The sequence below is a fragment of the Sebastes fasciatus genome, chromosome 10 (genome assembly GCF_043250625.1).
Source record: "Sebastes fasciatus isolate fSebFas1 chromosome 10, fSebFas1.pri, whole genome shotgun sequence".
Classification (NCBI taxonomy): Eukaryota; Metazoa; Chordata; class Actinopteri; order Perciformes; family Sebastidae; genus Sebastes; species Sebastes fasciatus.
This window is the reverse complement of record NC_133804.1, coordinates 12867945-12889701: the sequence shown is the minus strand read 5'-3', so window position 1 is coordinate 12889701 and position 21757 is coordinate 12867945. Positions and strand designations below refer to the sequence as shown.

Sequence of the window (21757 nt, the reverse complement as noted above, 5' to 3'; positions counted from 1 at the left end):
TGTTACTCCTAAATCCTGGCAGCCATTCAAGATACTTTTTTTTCCCCACCGTATGACTCAGCCATGCTGTCTCCACTGTGGATCCAACAACCCAGTGCCCACGGCCAGTCCTCATCTCACTGAGGGCCTTCAGGATTGAACGACTTTAAAGATTAGTGAAATAAATCCAAATGTTTCTGTACAAATATATAAATCTAAAGATCGAATCATTCCAAACTTCAGACGCTATTCAGTGAACCAGATGTTACTGACTGTTTACGGCACTTGTGGGATCTTTTGAGTAAATCAATGCTTGGAGATCAGAAGTGATGTAAGCGAGGATCATCATTTTGGAAGATTTACATCCCTGCAGAGAGGGCAACAGTTGTGTACTGTACAGCAAATATGAGCAATCCACACGCATGCATGGTAAAAAAGCTCTGTAGGGTCTTTGTGTCAGATGTTTCTGCGTCTGAGTTTTATTATTCAAAAGCAGCCTGGGACTGCATCAACAAAATTCTGCGGGTTTAGCAGGAACTTCGTCTACATTTTTCTTGCATAGCGTTCACTCTTTATTTGGATTTCTCCGTGCCCCGTGTGCATGGCGGGAAAATGGGTCAAGAAAGGAAAAGAGAGTTGGAGCGGAGGGGAGGTGGGGAGAACAGAGTTGGGGCCCACTGGTCCCTCAACATCCTTGTGTTGAATATGAAAATATATTATAGCATAATGTGTTCAGTATGCAAGCTTGAAGGAAACCATATGAAAAGATCCCAGACAAAGAGCCTTCTGTGTTCCAACTGACCCCCTCCCACCCTCACCCTCTGTCTGCTTCACTTCGGAGAGAGAGAGAGAGAGAGAGAGAGAGAGAGAGAGGGGAGAGGTAAAAGGGGGAGGTGTGTGTGCAGAGTCGTAGGAACTGAAAAAGGGCAGTACACACACTGGCTGCCTCACACATCCAGACCCACCGGAGCACAGGTGAGCAGCATGACTCAAACCAACACACACACCAAAACAGGAACTGGAATTTTATCTGTCGCTTGTGAAACTGTGATTGTCACCTGCAACTTGTTATATTTATCTTTACTGGGAAAAGACACTATCTTTGTTTTAGAGAGGCAGGGAGAGAGTGTGCCGGGAGGGGAATGCCATGAAGTGAAGCAGAAGAGGAGGGAAACTTTGAAAGTCTTTGTTTGAGTAGATGACAAACATCTGTGTCCGCTGCTTTCCCCCTCGGTAAGTGCAGACTTTACAGAAGGGGGCTGGCTACATTAGCACTGTGGCCACTGATACCCGAGCCTATTGTCCTGACTGTGTGGAGCCTGCTGTGCAGCCCAGGTTATAGACTTGAACTGCACTGCGTAACATTAGATGGTGTATCCAATTAAAGAGCTGGCTGGAGCTGTATTGACTTACATATATAAGTAATTGCTTCCTGTTAACACAACAGGTGAGGCCCATTAACTGCTTTACAGGGGGGGGCAACTGTAGGTTTCCCTCAGCAATATGTGTTACCATAGATATATTCACTAATGATGTGACAGAAGATGCTTTGAAAATGTAGAAAACTGATTTTGTCAAATGTCTTACTATGAAGAGAATAACAATGCTAAAACTCGGGCAAATAATTCCTGTATTATTTTCTCACATCTTACATTTTTTAAAAGTGCTTGTACTTTCTCCCTTTGATGCCTAACAGTTTTCAGATTATGACTGATTGTTTTAGGAGGTTCCCCCCTCTTGGCACCGGATCATACACTCACCTACTTCCAAGTATTTATCTTTGCCTCTTGAAGCTCTCCACCTGTGAGAGTAGGATGAGCTCCACATGAAGCAGACACTTCATTACAAGGTTTTCCCTCTGCATGATTTATGATTGCACGATTCCTGGGAGAGGAAACAGAAACAGAGAGACATTCGCGACTTTTATTGGCGTCTGTGCCTCGCAGTGTGTGTGTTAGATGTCAGTCATCAGCCGGCACAAGCCGAGGCATGTTGACTATCACAGCCTCCTGAGGAATTATGAACCAGGAATGCCAATTTTGGAGCACTACCCGAAATTATTTCGCAGTGCTGCGAGGGCCCTTGAATGGTTCTTTGTCTGAGCAGGAGAGAGAGAGAGAGCAAAGGCCCCTGCTAAAGCCTTTAGCATTTACGGCTGAATGATTTTTGCTTGCCAAACTGTAAAGGATCCAGGCAAAAGGAAAGAGATAACAGACACATAGCAGCTCTGCCCCTGAGGGATTCAATCACAAAGGCTTTGCCAGTCAGTCGTGAGCAGATGCCTCATTAAAAGCTCGGTAACTGATATGCTTTTACAGTAGGAGGAATGCACGCTCACCTGACATCCGCACATCTCGCATACCTCAGCACATGTGCGCCCAGAGTAACTGATGATGTACAGATGCCATACCTGAGGTGAAAATACATGCAGTGTGTGAGTTATTAGGTGGCTGACATGCCGTCTACAAGTTGGCTATTGATGCAGATGTGTAATAAATGTACAAGACAACGACCATGACGGACAAATGAATAATTACAGTCTGTGCGGCTGCCAAAGCCATTTCTTTTGTGTGTCATGCTGCAGGGAGCTGTGTGGGATTCATTCGCTGTCTGAGTATGGATCCATCATATGTGTTGACGATGTACAGGAACTCTGTGATTACACACTAAAGTGGCCTACGGGCTAGACTGTAAATGATATCCTTGACTTCAATAATGGAGGTCAATGGGTGGCACAGGAAAACTGTGTGGGGGTGGGAGCTGAGTTGGACAGGTGGGCACCGTGAAATACCTTTTGAACTTCAAGGTAATTGGAGGGTAGAGGGGAGGAGGAGATGACATCAGATCTCAGGTATGGCAAGTCATTTGGAGTGGGGTAGATATTACAAATACAACACCCAAACTGGGTATTAAAGGGATAGTTTGGGTGTTTTGAAGTGGGGTTGTATGAGGTACTTATCCAGCACGCCCCCAGTTTGGAGAAACAGACAGAGAGTACCGACACGTGAACAAAGCAATGTACTGCTGCGGACGGGGCCAGCAGAAAAACTTATTTTAACCACCTAAAAGAAAGGCTCACCTAAGAAAAATCAATATCAGTTTACGCTAAATTTAGAATATTTTCATTGCTTTTTCTTGCCCTTTCCAACAGGGAATTAAACTGAAAGTTAAACTTATTTATCCTGTCTTCAAAGCCAGCAGACTTCATTTAGGAAAAAACTACATGGTTGGACTTAAAAAAACTAAATTTGTAATGTGAAAGTGAAACTTAACACACGGGACATGAATAGCCCTCCTGGATGAAAGCCTTGTGTTTGTTGGGCCCATCCCGCCCTGGTATATCTCATACTAGTGCTAAAGGGTGCCCTGTGCAACGGTATCACACGCCAACGGATGTGACCAAGCCTCGGTATTTGACAACCTGGGAATGAGAACGGGCTGCAAAAACAGTATAGATAAGTTTCACTTTCAGTTCAGTTCCCCGTCGGAAAATATTAATTTTCTTTTACGGATTTTCTTTTTTGGTGGCTAAAATACATTTTGCTGCCGGCCATTTCCACAGCAGCACATTGCTTTGCTCCGGTGTCGGTGCTCCTGTCTTTTTCTCCAAACTGGGGGCGTGTCGACCGTCATCCACTGAAGGTAACACACTGACTATGGAGAAGTACCTCATACAACCCCACTTCAAAACACCCGAACTAGCGTAGCTTTAACAAGCTGGGACCAATGAAAAGTAAAAACAAACAGATTGTGTCAGATGAGGGTTTCAAGAGTCCATATGTGTTTTGTTTTTTGGGCATCTGCATCTCTGCTCATGTCAATGTTGAGTACCCTACATCTGTTCTTTGTCCTGCAGTTGATAAATATTTGCAGTGTGGATCAAAGACAGGCAACCAAACCATATTTCAATCAATCCGGTAAAGTAGTGGTGGGACACGCCATCAACATGTGCTCACCTCTGTTCTCATTGATTACAGTAAACATGAAATCTTGGTGGAACAACAAAGACAACAGCAAAATGAGGTGCTAATCTAAAAAGACAATGTCAGCCTCCAAATGAGATCCAGATCGATTCAAACACTTCTGGTGGAATCAAAGAGCTGTTGTCAGAGCGTCTAAACAATAGCCGGCCTTCATCTCTTCTCACTCGACACCATCGCGCCAGTAAACGAAAAGGATTTTTGTTTCTTTTCTGCGGGGAGGCGGGGTGGTGTTTTGTTTGGGTTGATTGTGTTTCAGGGGCCAATGAGCGGTCCTCCTACACACTGTCATGACTCAGCTGTCATGTTAGAGGGAGAGCGTCTCCACAACACACAATCTTCAAGGAAAGCAAACAAGTAGACGGCTCTTTCACACCTTCAGGAAAGATGAATATGAGCATGGATGCTGTGCCTCTAAGGAATTTCAACATTAATGATTATGTGTGAAGTTCTCTGCGCAGCCCTCCCACTGCCGGGTGTTACAGTGGTGACTCACGAGCAAAAACAAATGCAACCGTGATCAGCTTCAAGGAGAGGCAAGTCTGATCAAGGACGGATGTTCAAACACTGGTTTATCATTACAAACATTGCCAGCAGGTATTATTAGCTTTGAAGTGGGAACATGACACTGCGGCTCTAATGAGATGCCTTATCGGATAAGAGGGAGCCATGGGTGTCAATGTTGGACATCAAATCTTTGTTTGTCTTCACTTTCTCTGCGTTGTGTATCACATCACAGACCCCGAGGCTGAGATAAAGCTAATTTTTTGGCAGGTTTAATACACATTTCCGGCCTTGAAGCCTAAATGAATTGTGACCTTTGGAGACAACACTTATTTTATCACGTTCAGACTTTTATGAAGGCGTCTCCTCATTTCCTTTCCCACCCTGTTACTGCAGTTCAAAGTGAGAAGGCCGATCTTCATCTTTGAAGACATTGTCTTCTCTATATCTCAAAAATGGACATAGATTGAGATCTATGCCTTTTGGAAATAAACCAATATTCATTAAAAGTATCAAATGAGCCAAACTGAGTGAATTAAAATGTTATTCAAGCCACTTTATTTTCCTTTTGGAGTCACCCACTCCAATTTGCAAAACACTGCAGACTCTCCGTCAGCATAAATGTCAGGTCTTTTATATATTTTATATCCTGTACAAAGCAGTGGGTTGAAACAAAGGGCGATGATGGAAAATGGAGAATTCTTGTACCAGCTGTTTGCCAAAGCTGTGGGTAGATGCAACATCCAGCTCTTGTCTTTGCAAATGTCACATTACAATAATATCATTGAAGAAACGTTTGCATAACTGAATTTTAACCTGCATATTTCTCTTTTTTGCAGGTGGTTCTGGACAGAAAATGGACACGGGGGGGAATTAGATAGAGTGCAGTGACCTTTCGACCTTTTATCTACAGCTGAAGCTTTGCCTGCCAAACTAAAACCGTTTTTTGCAGACTGGGTGAACACAGACATCAAATGTTTTCTACAAGGAGCAAAATAAACTGAAAACCTGATCGGTGGAGTTGCCAACCGCACAATTACTGTATTCATGACAAATTCTAGTGTGCTGATGCATTTCAGTATTAATCTAAACTACCACCAGAAGAAATAAGAACTTTCCCTCTCAATTGTGGTTTTGTGACTAAACAAAAGGCAGAATTGATTATCCTGCCCTCAGAGGCCGTCTGGCTTTAATGTATAAGAAATAACACAGAACAGCAACATAAAGCAGCTTTAATTGAATACATTGGAGCTCTGAATACAAACCAGCCTCTGGAATGACCTTTCCAGAGTGAAATGTTATTCCTCACATGCACCTAACAGCAGGAAGCTGCCATATACACAGTTCCCCTTCGCGTCACTGCAGAGTTATGATCTCCGAGATAAAGGGCAGATCCTTTTCTCCCAAAGAAAAATAATGTGCGGGCTGGAGATTGGGGTGCAGACGAAAAGCATGTTTTGGTGACCAAAATAGCAGAGGAGGAAGAGCGACGTCTGGGAAAGAGAAAAAGGAGTATTAGAGAGATGCGAGTAGAGAAGACTCGACTGTTTCTCAGCCCTCTTTGCCAGACTTTCAACAGAGCACAACAAACTTGTGCAATTTTCGTGGCAGTTGTCCATGGGAACTCATCCAAGGCACATCGGAGCTGACCCTCCTGGGAGGTCCTGTTAGATCGAGAAAAAATACTTCATGAAGACCAAAGTTAGAGCGCACTTTTTCCGTCAAAGTTTGGCTGACTACAGGACAACATTTGGAAGGATTATTGCTGGACGGGGAGCGAGAACCGGAAGCAGCAACTTGGAAAGCTGAGCTACTCCTTTTCTTGTCCATTTTTGTGTGTTTTCCTGTATTTATAAGCGTATTCACTGCCTGCCAGTGAGGACTAAAACTTACATCTTCCAACTGGACTGAGTTTCATCTTATCAGGAGAGAAGATTGAGCTGACTGGAACTAAACACTCACATATCAACCAGCCGAGGGCTTTTGTTTCTGCTGCGGCAGAGGCGTTTTACCAGCGGGCAGCGATGGAGATGGAGCAGGGACACACGTCTGTCAGAAGAGGAGTGAGCTGGAGTCCAGGAGGACTGAGAAAACCTCTGCAGGCAACGCAAAACACGCACACTCCTGGGACAGAGTGCAATGCATCATGGGAGACAGCGGGATTCAACAAAGAACAGATGAGCTGGAAAACAAGTAAGTGTTTGTTTATGTTGCTGTCCTTACTTGGGGAACAGCAAGAAAGCGTATTGTTACTCTGAGATGTAGTTGTAGGTTTGTTTGTAGTGCTGCTTTAATGCTACAGTGGGGCTTGAACAGCAGTATGTCATCATATCAGAAGACCTATAACTGAGTGGGAGTAGACAGCAAATGGAGAAAACAGGCAGCCCTGCCTCCTCAGTGAAAAGCTCTCTATGAAACATCTGTTTCCATGCCGTAAAAATACAGGCAGCCCCAACAGCAATGGAAATGCAATCATGCATCATTGCTAAAGGGCAGTCGTAATACACAGCCACTGAAAATAATTGTGGTAAAAGCTGTTTGGAAACTTTTCTTTTTTACTTTCACAGCTGTCAAATAAGTACGAAAAAAGAGGAGTTGACACAAACAACATTTCGTTGTTAAATGGCAAAATGGAAAAACAGTGAAACAATACTGAGCTGGAAAGATAATTACCTCTGGGTTGTGACAAGTCTGTCAGACGCAGTGTTCAAAGAGAGTAAAGAGACATTGTATTGTGAGGAAGTAGAACAGAAGAGGTCACGGCCATCAGATAACAGTCCCTGATACAGATCTATGGCCTCTGTACCTCCAACACTGTTCCCATCACTCATTACTCGCTAATTAGTTTCCTCCAATGGCACCAAGAACAACACAGGAGCACAGTTAATAGTCGTCTACACCTCTGCAGACCCGCACGGAGGTAACAATATGAGCAGCAGAGCTTTATTTCCCCCACGGGAATCCACTGAGAGTTTAAAACACATTCAGTCGGGCAAGATCCCAGGACCCCTGTTAATCCTTGTCTTTCCATACCGCTTCACACATCACCCACGGGGGCCACTGCTGTCATCCCACTCGCCCCGCAGCCATCGCCGGAGAAAGATAACATCCGACAGGGTAATCTGACCTTTGATACACAAATGCAGGGTCGGGCCCCCTGACTTAAATCCTCCCGCTGTGGGGGCTGCTCTCGCCCACGCAGCAGGGATGAGGGGATGGGACGGAGGGCAGACGGCAGAGGGATGAGGTAGGGGAAGTTAGAGGCTCTTGCATCATTGCTGAGGGCTGAGTTTTGTCTCAGCTGGAGGACAGGAAATTCCTATCTCGCCCTTGCAGGTTGGAGCTTAGGGCCCACAGGGTTCACAGATGGCAGACACTCAGTTGGGGGAGAGTGTACACTAAACCCACACTTACATGGTGATATCCAGACAGACATGGGGGGCAGCAGAGGTCAGGTGCCGGATATCTGGAGTCTCAGTGTTTCTAATCCATACACACATTTACTGGAGTATCCCTGGTCTCCGTTTCCACTTCAAAGACTAGCAACAAGGGTCAGACACTTCCCTGCCATCACAGCACATTAGACAGAGATAAACCGCTCAATACTCGCCATTGATTGGATACCTCTCCACAAGCGTCAAAACAAAGTGCAGTGCAAGTGCTAAAACATCAATAGCTTCGCTAACAGAAGCCCTGAGCTCTTGTCTCACGTCTCTGCTTTTTGATAATTAGTGGAAACCCTGTGGAGAATTTGAAAAAGTGAAAGAGAGCTGGAGGCTGAATGACAGACAGCACAGCCTCCAGCTACAGACCCCCTCCCTCCCTCGCTGCATGTCCGCCTGTCTGTGTGCTGCTGAGAAACCTGATCCCTAGTCTGGTTACAGAAACAGAAAGGGGGTGTGAAGCTTTCAGAGGCAGTTAGATTGAAAACTCTTGTGGAAGTACAACAAAACAGCGGAGCTCTGAATTTGAACATGAAAAAGGTAAGGGATTAGGCACTAAATTGGATCCAGCAAGACAAAACTTTTGGTTAACTTTAGAATATCTTATAGCCGTGAATTAAAACTGAGGAACAACTTGTGCTTGCCTGTATTGTGAAGAAATATGACTTGTTAGTAGCAGTGTCTTGTTTTTGTAACTGAACTCATCAGCTACCGTTCATAAACTTTAATTTTTCCTCATAAATGAAAAAGTTACAACCAAAGTCCATTGAACTTTTTAGCCTTTCTGTGTCATCAGTTCCTTGTAACTTTAAAAGAACCTCAGATTTACTTCTGTTTATTGGTTGTTGATTAACATCTTAATTAGTTTACATATCACTGATGGGAATAGTGGTCGGTGTGATTTAATCAGATAATAACCACAGTTTTCTACACATTATTATCAAAATCACTGAAAAAATATCAAACAAAAAAGTCCACAGTAAATAAACAGTATCACTTGTTTTCATCATTATTTGAGTCCTGATAACGTGAGTCACTGATGGGATTTACACCTGCGTGCTACTTGATAACCAGTGTGGCTCCCACTAGAGGTAGATGTTTACAGTGAGGGGACATTTCATTTCAAGCCTCACTGATCTTTCTCTCTGCTATATCCAGGTTGCTGGAATTATAAAAATGAAACACCTAATAAAAAAATGTAATTGGGACCTGTATTCCCACCCATATTGATAAAAGGGGAACACAGTAAGTACCTGTGTGGCCGGCTCTCTGCAGCAGCAGTCTATAAAGGAAGGTGATTTATGCTCATCCCACTAGTTGTGAGAGGGCTGCCTGTTTAAAGGGCTGTATGATCATGCTTTCATCCTTATTATATTGTTGTCACAAATATGTAAGGTGGTTGATATATCACCCTCTAATGGTGTCACGGCTCTGCCGGTGTCAGGTTGAGTGATTTACCTCAGCGGATGCTGACATTGATGTATTTCCTTCCAGATATAACCACCGTCATCATCAAAGGGTGTAATTATGTGCATCTCAAAGCACCGCAAATGTGTATAATCCATACAATCCCTCTTTCTATATTAAAATAATAAGATGATATGCTGTTGAACTTTCAAAGGGTTCACGTTAAAGGAACTCATGGGTCACCTACAAAGAGTTAATTCAATTACTGTGAGGGCAGACTAAAAGTCTGTAAAATCAATGACAGATGCATATTATTCCTTTTTACTGGGGGAATGATCATGTTAGCTGTGTGCTCTGTGCCAGGAAAAACTGCACGAGCTCCATAGGAAAGCTTTACGAGTGATTGATTTACACACAATTATTGTGATTGGCACATGATTAGATCAAATACTGTATAGCTGTCTGGATCCGTCACCTTATTATAAGAAGAGAGAGCCACGGCTGTGCCAGAGAGACGGTGAATATCTCCCACTAGTCAGAGTTCCATAAAATAGATGAGTAATCTACCAGATGTGTCACCACAACCAGTTATTCTCCTTTAAAATGTCCATCAGAGAATTTATAACTTAAGGTTTTTTATTATGTAAAAGTAGCAGCTTTGATTTTCCTCCCGTGAACTTTGAAGCATGATGTAGTCTCTATATTTAAGATGGGAACACTTGATTGTATAGTGTGTTTATAGGCAGCAGTCGATAGATGTCATTTTTGGAAGCAGTAGATTGTAAAAAAAAATGGTCTATTAAGGGTTAGAGCTGCAGTATTGCACAAATGAAATACAGAGAGAAACCAAAGGCATGTTGGAAGCTCAGGCGGGGAGTTTTCTCAGCGGTGGAGGAATGCTCAGGGAGGGACTACTGCAGATGGCAGAGGAAATAGCTCCGCTGCCTGGAATGGAGCTCCTAAGCTCAAAAAACAAACTGTCAATTCTCACATAGCCATAATTTCAAGGCAATCAGCACGACTGCACCATCAGTGTAAGACATGATTTCTTTTGGTACTGTGGGAGACATAGATCTTTTTTATTAACTTTAGTCAACAAGCTTGTTAAAATGGTTCTCCGCCTACGTCTGTTAGTTCTTTGTCTACAGCTCCGGTCTGCTGAGTCAAGTGTCCACAAAACCGTATTTTTCTCGCTGCATTGGTCGGAATCAAAAGCGCTGCGAAGAATAATTGAAACCATATGGTGGAGAAACTATTATGTGGGTTTTTTAAAGAGAATATTTAATCCCAGACTTGTTAGAAATTTGTCCTTGCTGTGTTCTCCCTATTTGTACATTAAAGCTGTTGGTGAGGTTTAATTAGATGTTGAGGGAGTTGTCTTTGTTTGAACAGTAGACGTAGTCTCCCGGAGTTAGGGGCCCTTTTATCATGAATCAAAGTGTTATGAAAAACTCTCATTGATCACCTTCTCTCATTGTCTTTTTCACTCCAGACCTGACCAGGAGCGCCAGTCTATCAGAGAAAGAGCTAAAGGAGGCTCGCGTCAGGAGTCAGATCATCGCCGCTCAGCTCACCGTCCCTTCCAACTCCAGCTCCAGAGGCGTGCAGCTCTTCAACCGGCGCAAGCAGAGGGTCAGCGCCTTCACGCTCGAAAGCGGCGGAGAGGGGTCAGGAGGGGACAGGGCTGAGAATGTGAAAACAGACCCTTCATCTAACAAACTAACATGGGCAGAGAGGAGCACTGAGGAGAAGGATAGAGACCTGAACTTCAAGAATAGGGCTACCAAGCCGTCACCTGGGAGGGCACTTTCAGTAGGTGATATCATGGAGGAACCAAGTAAGGATTTCCACAAGGTAGACGCCATGGAGGACAGTGTTATCCAAGAGAGACATTTCCTCCCTGTCAAGGAAGAGCAGGAGGAAGAGGAAGAGGCAAGAGATAAAATCCACGAGGACAAAGTCAGGGATGAGATTCCCCCTGGAGGTAATAATGCTGATCCAGGTCTGATGGGACATGCTGAAGGGGAGGCAGAGATAAATTGGGGCCACACAGGGCCAGTTCCCCCTGGAAAGCTTCATAATGGCTGCCACGGTACCTTTGTGCCCACATCCAAACAGACGAACACCAACACCAATCGGACTGCCAGGCCCTTTTTCTCACCGCTGACAGTGCAGTCTCCAGAGACAGCCAGCCCCATTATGGAAAATCCCCCTCCTCCTTCTTACGCCCCTCCGCCTCTCCCTGCTTTCACTGCTCCTCAACCTTTGGCGTTCTCACCTCCACCTCCGCCTCCGTCATATCCCACGCCTCCTCTACCGGCCTTTACAAACCAACCTCCGCAGACCTACTACACCAGTCCGCCCCCAATGTCTCCTATCCTGGCCCCTTCCTCCAATCCACCATCCCACTTCCCTGTGTCTTCTGTATCCCAGTACCCACCCATGCCCCATTACGGCCCTCCCACGGCCCCAAAGCCCTCCACCTTTGTGCCTCAGCCTGCCGGAGAGAGGAAGCCGATAACACCAATCAAAACAGGAATACTTGAGGAGGGTGCAGCTAGAAGGGGAAATAGGAAGTCAATGTTCACGTTTAAAGAGAAGACGGTGGTGGCTCCGAACCCTGAGCTGCTCTCTCTGGTGCAGGGGGCGGATGAAAGGAAGAAACACGGACATAGATCTGTGCCTGAGCCGACATCCGAGGAAGAGCTGCTGGCGTTGGGTGCAGAGGCCTCCAACTTCCTCGCCAAGGAAGAGGATAGGGCCGAGGAGGCAATAGCTCCAGAGTGGGCTTCCTGCCTCAAGACCTCCAGGACCCGTCCGAGGGAAGATCACAGGCCAGAGCAGACCCTCACCAATGTGTCAGGAAAGGGGGCCGAGCTGTTTGCCAAGCGCCAGTCCAGGATGGAGAAATTTGTCGTTGAGAAGCAAAATGCAGGACAAATGAGGTCTCCTTCTCCCACGATGTCTCTGCCACCATCTTGGGTATTTCCATCAAACATGCCCGGCAGGGTCAAGGCCATTGCTAAAAACTCTGACATGAGTGCTCAGCTTTCACAAAACCTAAAGGCCCAACAAGCAGTCAAACAAAAGCCGAGGCAAAGAGCTCCAGCACCAGAGCCAGTTCCAGAGCCACCTCCTTTGGAAAACGGTTGCACCAAGATAGAGATGGACTTGTCAAGGCATCGGCCCTACCAGCTCTCATCTTCCCTATTCATCCTTAACCCAGTCAAGGACCCCATGAGTACCCTACCCAGAGGAGCACCGCAGCCCAGGAACCAGATACCTACCCAGTCTTTCACTAGACAGGCTTCCTTACCTATCAACCCTTCTCCTCACTTCAGTACCCAGTGTATGTCTCCACAGATGCCTCTCAGCCCCACAAGAGGAGCAGCAGAACATCCACAGAATCCAGCCTACGGGCAGCCCAGGATCAGCTCTGCTATGGCGGCCTTTTCTCCAGAGCGCGTGGCCTCTCCTCGGTCAGGGGTCCAGGCACCAAGGCCCACGTTTTCTGCCAAGAAGGCAGGGATTGCACCACAGGTGTGGAGACCCTCTCTGTACTATTTTTAGAAATAGGGGTTTCAGAGCTGCAACGATTAATCGAGTAGTTGTCAACTAGTAAATTAATCGCCAACTGTTTTGATAATCGATTAATCGGTTTGAGTAATTTTTTAAGGAAAAAAGTAAAGAAATCTCTGAGTTCAGCTTCTTAAATGTGAATATTTTCTGGTATCTTTACTCCTCTATGACAGTAAACTGAATCTCTTTTAGTTGTGGACAAAACAAGACATTTGAGGACTTCATCTTGGGCTTTGGGAAACACATTTTTCACCATTTTCTGATATTTTAAACAACTAATCTATTAATCGAGAAAATAATAAACAGATTAATCGACAAAGTAAATAATTGTTAGTTGCAGACCCAGTGTGTTTACATCAGGGGATGGTTGGGAAAACTAAAACTGGTCTTAGTAGGGTGAATATTTACAGTTTGCTGCACTTTATTGTTCAACTCGTGCCTTCTTCTAGCATTATCTTGTATTGTAGATATATAACAGAATGGAATCTTTTTATGTGTGAAATGTTTTAATTCTCACATGTATCAGCAGCAGTAATATTTGTAGTTAGGGCCAGACCATTTCTGTTTCTTACTAAATTATCCAAGTGAATTCACCTTAATTGTTGAGTGAATCTATAATTGTATTTTCTCCACTGTAACAAACACATAAACAGCAGTAATTACCCTCGGTTTAAATAAAAATGTGCCTTTATGTAATCGGATAAAATCCTTACCCAAAGCCGCTACGCACGTCAGCACCGAAATACTTCCATTTTCAGTACGCTTTAAAATGTGATGAGAAACAACCTCACACTTTTTCCACTTTGTCTCCCAGTCCTGTGGGCACCAGGGTGCTGCTGCTCCACAAAGCACTTTAACAGATGGTCTGGCATCTGCTTTATGATCTATGATTTGCAATTTAATGCTGCTCACTGACATGAAAGTTGCAGCGAGAGAACTCCTTTTATGTCTTTATGTCTTCAGGGTAATTTACTCTGCTTTCCAGCGTTTTCTACATAAATATATGATGTGTACTTGGATTCTTTGATGTTTTCAAATCTGCAGGCTGCATACTAATTTGCATCACGGACCTATATATTGTTTTCGTGACTTAGTGAGCAGTAATTCCAGAAGAATTTTGTTCACAGGACATCATAAATCACTGTTGTTTTAGACAACAGGGTTTATGTTTGTTTCATTTCATAAACGTGGATTCACTGCTCTCTTCTGCTGTTGTCCTGTCTGTTGTGATTGATTTCTGTGTGTTCGAGTGAGACTTTTCTTCCTCTGATTAAAACTTTATGCTAACACTCTGCTGTGACCTCTTTCTCCTTTTTCTCATTTCCTGACTTCACTGGTTTCTTTCAACTATTAATTTCCCACTTTAGTGTTTGTTATTTCACTTTCCTGCCTTTGCAAACACTTGAACACGCTTATAAATGTAATGCCTTCGTTAAATAGATAAATTGCAGGAGACAGATCTATTATGGAACACAGTATGTGACAATTAAGTTGAAATAATTATTTCAGCTTGCCATTGCAAGATATTTTACACTTTAAAAAGAATCTGAGTTATGTGTGTTTGTTTTAAGACCTGACCCTTGGCCTTGTTGGTCTTGAGGGGCTCAGACATTCAGACAAATGGAATGACCTTTGACCTGGGCCTTCTCAGGACACTGAGCCTTGCAGTTCAGTCTATAACACTACAGACAGTCTTCATATTATTATGACGAGTGGAGATAGTTTGTGCATAAGGTAGAATGCTGCCCTTGCTTTAGTTGAGTAACTTCATATCCCCGTAAAGGTTAACCAGCTCAGGAAGGCCAGATGACAGTAACCTGAGAGAGACACTAAAGACCGGGCCTATGTGTGCTGGCAGCAGGCTTATTGAAGAAGAAGAAGGGAATACACAGAGATGACCTGAATGCAACTGGGGGTCAGACTGAACCCATAAATACCATTTTATCACAACAGATTCACTCATATAATAATCTGTCTTATTGGATAGGGTTATGGTCTGTTTCAGTCTAAAATATTGGTCTTAACAAAACATCTTGTCATGGTCAAATCAAAACCTTAGAATCTACATAATGAGGTCATTTCTTATTCCAAAGTTGTACAAGCATTACACTAAAAGCTCTTGCAAGTTGTATTTTTGAATGTATGTTTCCAAAAGTCTAAAAAAACATTATTTGTCATGGTCCAACAGACACCAAAGGATTCCTCCCCAGTTGAAACCCCCAGTGAGACTTCCACGCCAACCAGGACAACGCCCAGCCTCACCAGACGTTTCAGCAGCCCAGAGGGCCCCGCCACCACTGGGACCTGGACTCCCAGCCTCCAAACTAATCGGCCCTCCACCGCCATCTTTAGCCGCTCAGTTACTTCCCCTGTATCTTCTCCCAGGGGTACAAGATGCCAATCCCCTATGGCCAGTCAGAATATCCAATTTTCCACGCCAACCTCCACTACAACATCCAGACCCTCTCACACATCTACAGCCACCTCTCCATGCTCTCCTCCTTGGGGTTCAAGATGTCAGTCCCCGATAGTGAGCCAGAATACCCAGTCCCCCAGCATCTCCTCCACTCCTGGTTTAAGATCATCCCAAACATCTACTTCCCCACGCTCTCCTCCTTGGGGATCAAGATGCCAGTCCCCTATGGTGAGCCAAAACACCCAGTCTTCCACCATCTCCTTTGTCCCTACTCCCAGACCAACCCAAACATCTACGGTCACATCTCCTGTCTCTCCTTGGGGTTCAAGATGCCAGTCCCCTATGGTGAGCCAAAATACTTCCAGCATTTCCTTTGTCCCTACTTCCAGACCCTCCCGAACATCTACGGTCACATCTCCCGTCTCTCCTCCTTGGGGTTCAAGATGCCAGTCCCCTATGGTGAGCCAAAACACCCAGTCTTCCACCATCTCTTTTGTCCCTTCTTCTAGACCAACCCAAACATCAACGGTCACATCTCCTGTTTCTCCTCCCTGGGGCTCACGTTCCCAGTCTCCTGCACTCTCTCAAACCAGTTTATCCTTCCAGGCCACTAAACCTCTGTACACATCCTCTGCCACCTCTCCTGTTACCCCACCCAAAGACAGTCGCTGCATGTCCCCCATCGCTAACAACCCAGACTCTAAAGCCAACCATCGCCTTTTGGCCAAGAACATCATCAATGCAGCCAAACGTAAAAACAGCCCCTCCCCCGGAGCACTGAGCGGTCACAGCCTCCCCATTTCACCTCTGGGAAATTCCCACCACGGCTACGACTGCCACAAACCACCCATCAGCCCTTTCCAGTCGCGGGCATTTGGGGCTCAGTCCCCTATCTTCACCAGCCCTCCTCCAACTCCAACGCAGACGATCTGCTCCCCCTCGAGGCTCTACAACACCCGCTCCCTCACCGACTCTGATGCCTCTGTTGAGTCTGAAGACTCGGGCCTCCGATCGCCGGGCCCGCACTCATACAACACCTGTCCCCGCGGCTGGGGCGGTAGCCTGAGGGTGAAGAGAAGCACCGTCTCCACCGACCTGTGAGGGGGTTACTGGGAGGCAATCAAAGCAGTTTTCATAGACTTTTGGGGCATTGGATCAACCAGTAAAAGATGGCATTTCATCAGACTAATGGAAGATACCCTTATGTAACTTTGAGTACTGATCCTGGACAATGGTAAATGTATCAAGGTAGTATTAGTATTTTATATGAGTCACATTCCTAGTATGGACTGACAAGAACAAGCTTTTGACATAACACAGTTGCTGTGGCTTGTACGCTTCCTACATACCAAAAAGACTCAGTAACCAAAGATATTTTAATTCACTTCAATTAATGTTATACTTTCTTCACCTTCACAACAAACATACATTCACAGCCACTGTTCCAGTTAAATTGTGTTTTTAATATTATGTTATGTTATGTTATGTTTGCTGGTCTGACGCATGTCAAAATGGGAAGAGACTTAAAATGAGGGCATAGAAGGGACACATGGAATGAGTAATGTGTAAATATATAGCTCATTGGACTGTATAGTACTTTGGTTAAGACAATCACATTGTACTGTATTAGTAAAGGATCACATTTAACTATGCAATGGATTTAGATTATAGTGGGTAAAATGAGTTTCCATCATTTTTCCATGACAAAAGCACAGTGGTAGGTGGGACACACGCTATTCATGTTATCATACAGGGTCACCGCAGTTTATTATCCATTTTAATCAATGGGGAATAAATCATATGCATAATTATCGCAGTGCAATAATCAGTTTAACACAGTGTATGTTATGTATGTTATATGTTGCTTCATGTACTGCATTTGCTAAAAATGAATGTAAGCTTTACGGATGGATTGACGGAGAATGACGAGAGGATGAAGAGTTATGTGGTAGGTTCGATGGGGCACCTGTTCAATCAAACACTGTTTCCATGAGTCAGAAGAACAAGATTTCAAAAGGTTTTTACTAACGTTTATTGATGAGGAACAATTCAATGAACAATGTCATCGTGCAAATGTAATGGCATATTGATTGTAATATTCATATTGGAGATTGTGTGCCTAAATGTTTTCAGTTTTGCTGACTACCTGTAACGTCTTTCATGAGGAACAGATTATTTTGTGCCTGTACTAATTGTACAAAGTGCCTGTTTGGATGAGGTTTAGGAGCAAAATGTCAGAGAAGGTACAACAAAAAGTTGTTAAAAAAAGGGTTAGAAGAATGTTGTATGTTGTGAAATATTAATCTAAGTGTTTGTGAGAAAAGGATAAGAGGAATGGATTGTATTTAAAATACATACATAACTCTGATGTACATTCTCTTTAACTTCTGAAGTTTCTTTTTATACTTGATTTGCACTTCTGTTCATTCCATTTCAATGGCTAAGTTTAAAACATTGATTTGCTCAAAACAGGTCACAATAAAAACCAGCAAAAACATATCCTACTGTAACAATGAGGACATTCTTGCACAATTCAATATGTTTACATGATGGTGGCAATTATCTGTAAATCTGACTGCTGGCTTCGAACCACATCTGGTATTCTGTTTACACCATCTTGCCCAGTCCTGTACCGGCACACACAACAGATCATTCCTCCCCTCCCTGACATGTGGGCCAAAAGCATTAGCAGCACATTTCTAAATATTTACTCTTGTGTGTCTTTTGAGTGACAGGGACGCCTGCTACACGGTGACCTGGCTCCTTCAGCAGGATTAAGCCTATTACTGTCATGGATTGGTTTCAACCTGGGTCACCTCTGGACAAACCAAACACCGAACATAATAACATTTAGTTTTGCAAGCAGATTTCTTTTTCTGTGATTGCATGCCTTTTTTTTTTTTTAATACAGAACATTTTTCTCTCATTTCATAACTGTATGATGTCTTAAAATGAATGCAAAATAAAAAGTGAATTAAAATGAATAATGTATAGTTTGTCTCTTGTTTTATTATTCTCTTGTGGGGGGTAGATTGGGTCGTCTATATTTTCTGCCCGAGCTGCTGAAATGTTTGGAAGCTCAGCATGCTGTAATTAAGAGCTTGTTAAGCTGAAACCAAGTTGCTGAGTTGGTTGGATGCAGACTGTGTGTTATTAGCCAGCTACCGCTATAAGTGTGACGGTTCACATTATAGGCACTTAAATGCACGTCGGGTTATCAAATCACAGCTCCTCCTGTCCGCATGTCCAAGTGTCCTTGAGTGACACAATGTTGCTCCCTGAGTGCTTCACAGCAGCTATACTGGGTGGCTGTAGCTCAGGGTGAAGAGCCCAAGCGGGTCGTCGTTTAACCACAAGGTTGGCGGTTTGATCCCCGGCTCCTACTGTCTGCATGTCAAAGTGTCCTGAGCAAGACACCGAACTCCAAGTTGCTCCTCAGGTGCTTTACACCCGAGCCCACTGCTCATAAAATGCTTATGATGGGTTAAATGGAGAGGTCAAATTTTAGGTACCTGTATGTATATGACGAATGTAACATATTCTGTGTATATATATATAAGTTTTTAAACACCCTGAACTGAATATAGTGGTATTATTGAAAATACTGTAAGCTGGAGTAGTAATTCCCCATTTTTATATATATATAAAAAAAAATATATATATATATATATATATATACATACCAAAATAAAACATTATGTCATGGGATGCACATCAATTCATAAACAACACATTTCCCCACACATTTATACTATTAAATGAATCTTGGGTTGTTTAATTAATTTATCCTTATGTACACTTGGAGGTAAAACTATGTGACACATTTAGGACTGCAGTAATACTGCACAGTGCCATGTAAACAAGGAGTCATATATCATCTGGTCTTTATATAACCCCTAAATGCACTTCAACGGCCCCTCCATTAAAGTTTTATGATTGTTGAGTTGGTATATTTTGATGCAGTTTAATAGTTAGAATGAAATGCTATGAACTGCCTATTTTCAGTCACATTAACAGAAAACACAAACTTCTTAGATTTCTTAGATTATAACATATATGACTACCTTTTGGCTCAGAAGCGAAGTACGGATATATGTACAAGATCACCCACCACATTTAGAGACATATTTCTCTGGTTTTACAGTCTTGTGTCATGCTTCACTGTCAGTGGTGATAGTCAGGCAGCTGAAATGTCCCTACAGCAACTCCTCGGGGTAAAAAGAAAACCAAAGCCACATTTATCACAGGCACATAGACTGCCATCTGTAGGACTCCAGACAGAAGTTCAAATGAGGCTATACGCTGTTTGAACTGATGCAACTGTTTCTCAACATAAACATTTCATATATTCTCTCATGGTCTCTATGTTTTTTTTCCAAGAATTTACCATAGTATCCAAATGAGGCAAGGAAATACTATGAAGAAAAACTGTATAAGTTAAAGATACAATTTCACTTTAGCATCTCCTTATCAAATGTAAGAATGAATGTCATTCCAAACAGAGATTTTAACATCAACGTCATAACAGCAGGGAATAACGAAATAATGCAGTCTGGATGCTCCCCATGATTACAATCATGTGATTCTGGCACAGCTGCTTTGTTGAGGAAAAAAAGGTGATATCACTGTGTTAGATATCACAGGGATTATTCCAGTCAAAAAGTCAAAGGCTTGCAAGAGAGCTGCAAATAAGGTGTCATATAGTCAACAGCTGTACAGTAGGTTTGAGAGCTTATTTTCACAAGCTGAGCAGTTTCCCTTCCACAACTCTTCTCTTTGCTTTTTTTTAGCTGTGTTGCCAAATATAAATTAGATAGATAGATAGATAGATAGATAGATAGATAGATAGATAGATAGATAGATAGATAGATAGATAGATAGATAGATAGATAGATAGGCAGTAAAAGGCAGTAAAAAAAAAGTTAGTAGTACAAAGTACAAAAAAATATACCAGATATAAAAATACAAGGAGATGAAGAAAACTGTTAAAACTGAATATTGTTCAGGGTAACAGCTGTGATACACGACTATTAAAAAAGTGAATATAGTTCAGAAGAGACTGTTAAAAATGAGTATAGTGCAGGGTAACTCCAGTAGCTTAGTCTTACGCCATAATATGAAGAACAGTATTGTAATACATTGTTAACTAATTTGCTGTGGATGGGGGAAATTAACACCATGGTCTGTGAACCATGTAATTAAAATACTGCTGTTGATTTTGCATTGATTAAATTATAAACAATCTCTGCTTGCACGTGTGCATATTTAACCTAAGATATAGTGCTTATACCCTCTCTGTGCTCAATTTTAACGAGTACAAATAGGATATTAAATTCAAACTTTATTTCAGACACACAGGAGGGTCCATAGCAATAAAAGAAAAGAAAAGAAAAAGAAACAATTATAATATATAATTTATACATAATTATATATATATATATATAATATATATATATTATAATTAATATATGACTATAACTATATATAAATTATATATATATATATATATATATATACTTTGTACTTTGCACTACTAACTTTTTTACTGCCTTTTTACTAACATGTTTTTGCACTATGGAACTGTGATGCTGGAAACTTGAATTTCCCTCGGGATCAATACAGTTACTATCTATCTATCTATCTATCTAATTTATGTTTGTCAACACAGCTAAAAAAAGAAAAGAAGAGTTGTGGATGGGAAACTGCTCAGCTTGTGAAAATAAGCTCTCAAACCTACTGTACAGCTGTTGACTATATGACACCTTATTTGCAGCTCTCTTGCAAGCCTTTGACTTTTTGACTGGAATAATCCCTGCGATATCTAACACAGTGATATCACCTTTTTTTCCTCAACAAAGCAGCTGTGCCAGAATCACATGATTGTAATCATGGGGAGCATCCAGACTGCATTATTTCGTTATTCCCTGCTGTTATGACGTTGATGTTAAATCTCTGTTTGGAATGACATTCATTCTTACATTTGATAAGGAGATACTAAAGTGAAATTGTATCTTTAACTTATACAGTTTTTCTTCATAGTATTTCCTTGCCTCATTTTAATACTATGGTAAAGTCTTGGAAAAAAAACATAGAGACCATGAGAGAATATATTAAATGCTTATTTTGAGAAACAGTTGCATCAGTTCAAACAGCGTTGCCTCATTTGAACTTGTCTGGAGTCCTACAGATATATATATATATATATATATATATATATATATTGTACACTCGGAGTAATTAAGGTAAAACTATGTGACACATTTAGGACTGCAGTAATACTGCACAGTATGAATGTAAACAAGGATTCATATATCATCTGGTCTTTATATAACCCCTTAATGCACTTCAACAGCCCCTCCATTAAAGTTGTATGATTGTTGAGTTTATTTAGATGCAGTTTAATAGTTAGAATGATATGCTATGAACTGCCTCTTTTCAGTCACATTAAC

At 42.5% G+C, this 21757-nt stretch overlaps 1 protein-coding gene across 4 annotated transcripts; it reads left to right on the top strand.

Annotated features, from left to right (window-relative positions):
- The first annotated feature begins 817 nt into the window (after positions 1-817).
- synpo (synaptopodin) lies at positions 818-18295 on the top strand. 4 transcript variants are annotated; one of them, XM_074648218.1, is made up of 4 exons: positions 818-954; positions 5303-6656; positions 10806-12853; positions 15081-18295. In XM_074648218.1, the coding sequence occupies exons 2-4, from the start codon at positions 6488-6490 to the stop codon at positions 16407-16409; spliced, it is 3546 nt and encodes a 1181-aa protein (XP_074504319.1). In that variant the 5' UTR covers positions 818-954; positions 5303-6487; the 3' UTR covers positions 16410-18295. The 4 variants fall into 4 exon arrangements, with proteins under 4 accessions (XP_074504319.1, XP_074504321.1, XP_074504320.1 ...); XM_074648220.1 differs by lacking the exon at positions 818-954 and adding an exon at positions 1194-1212; XM_074648219.1 differs by lacking the exon at positions 818-954 and adding an exon at positions 3487-3621.
- Positions 18296-21757: the final 3462 nt, after the last annotated feature.

Coding starts and splice junctions, on each gene's coding strand:
- synpo (XM_074648218.1), top strand. CDS start 6,488: ATGGAGATGGAGCAGGGACACACGTCTGTCAGAAGAGGAGTGAGCTGG. Junction 6,657..10,805: donor ACAGATGAGCTGGAAAACAA/GTAAGTGTTTGT, acceptor TTTTCACTCCAG/ACCTGACCAGGAGCGCCAGT. Junction 12,854..15,080: donor AGGCAGGGATTGCACCACAG/GTGTGGAGACCC, acceptor ATGGTCCAACAG/ACACCAAAGGATTCCTCCCC.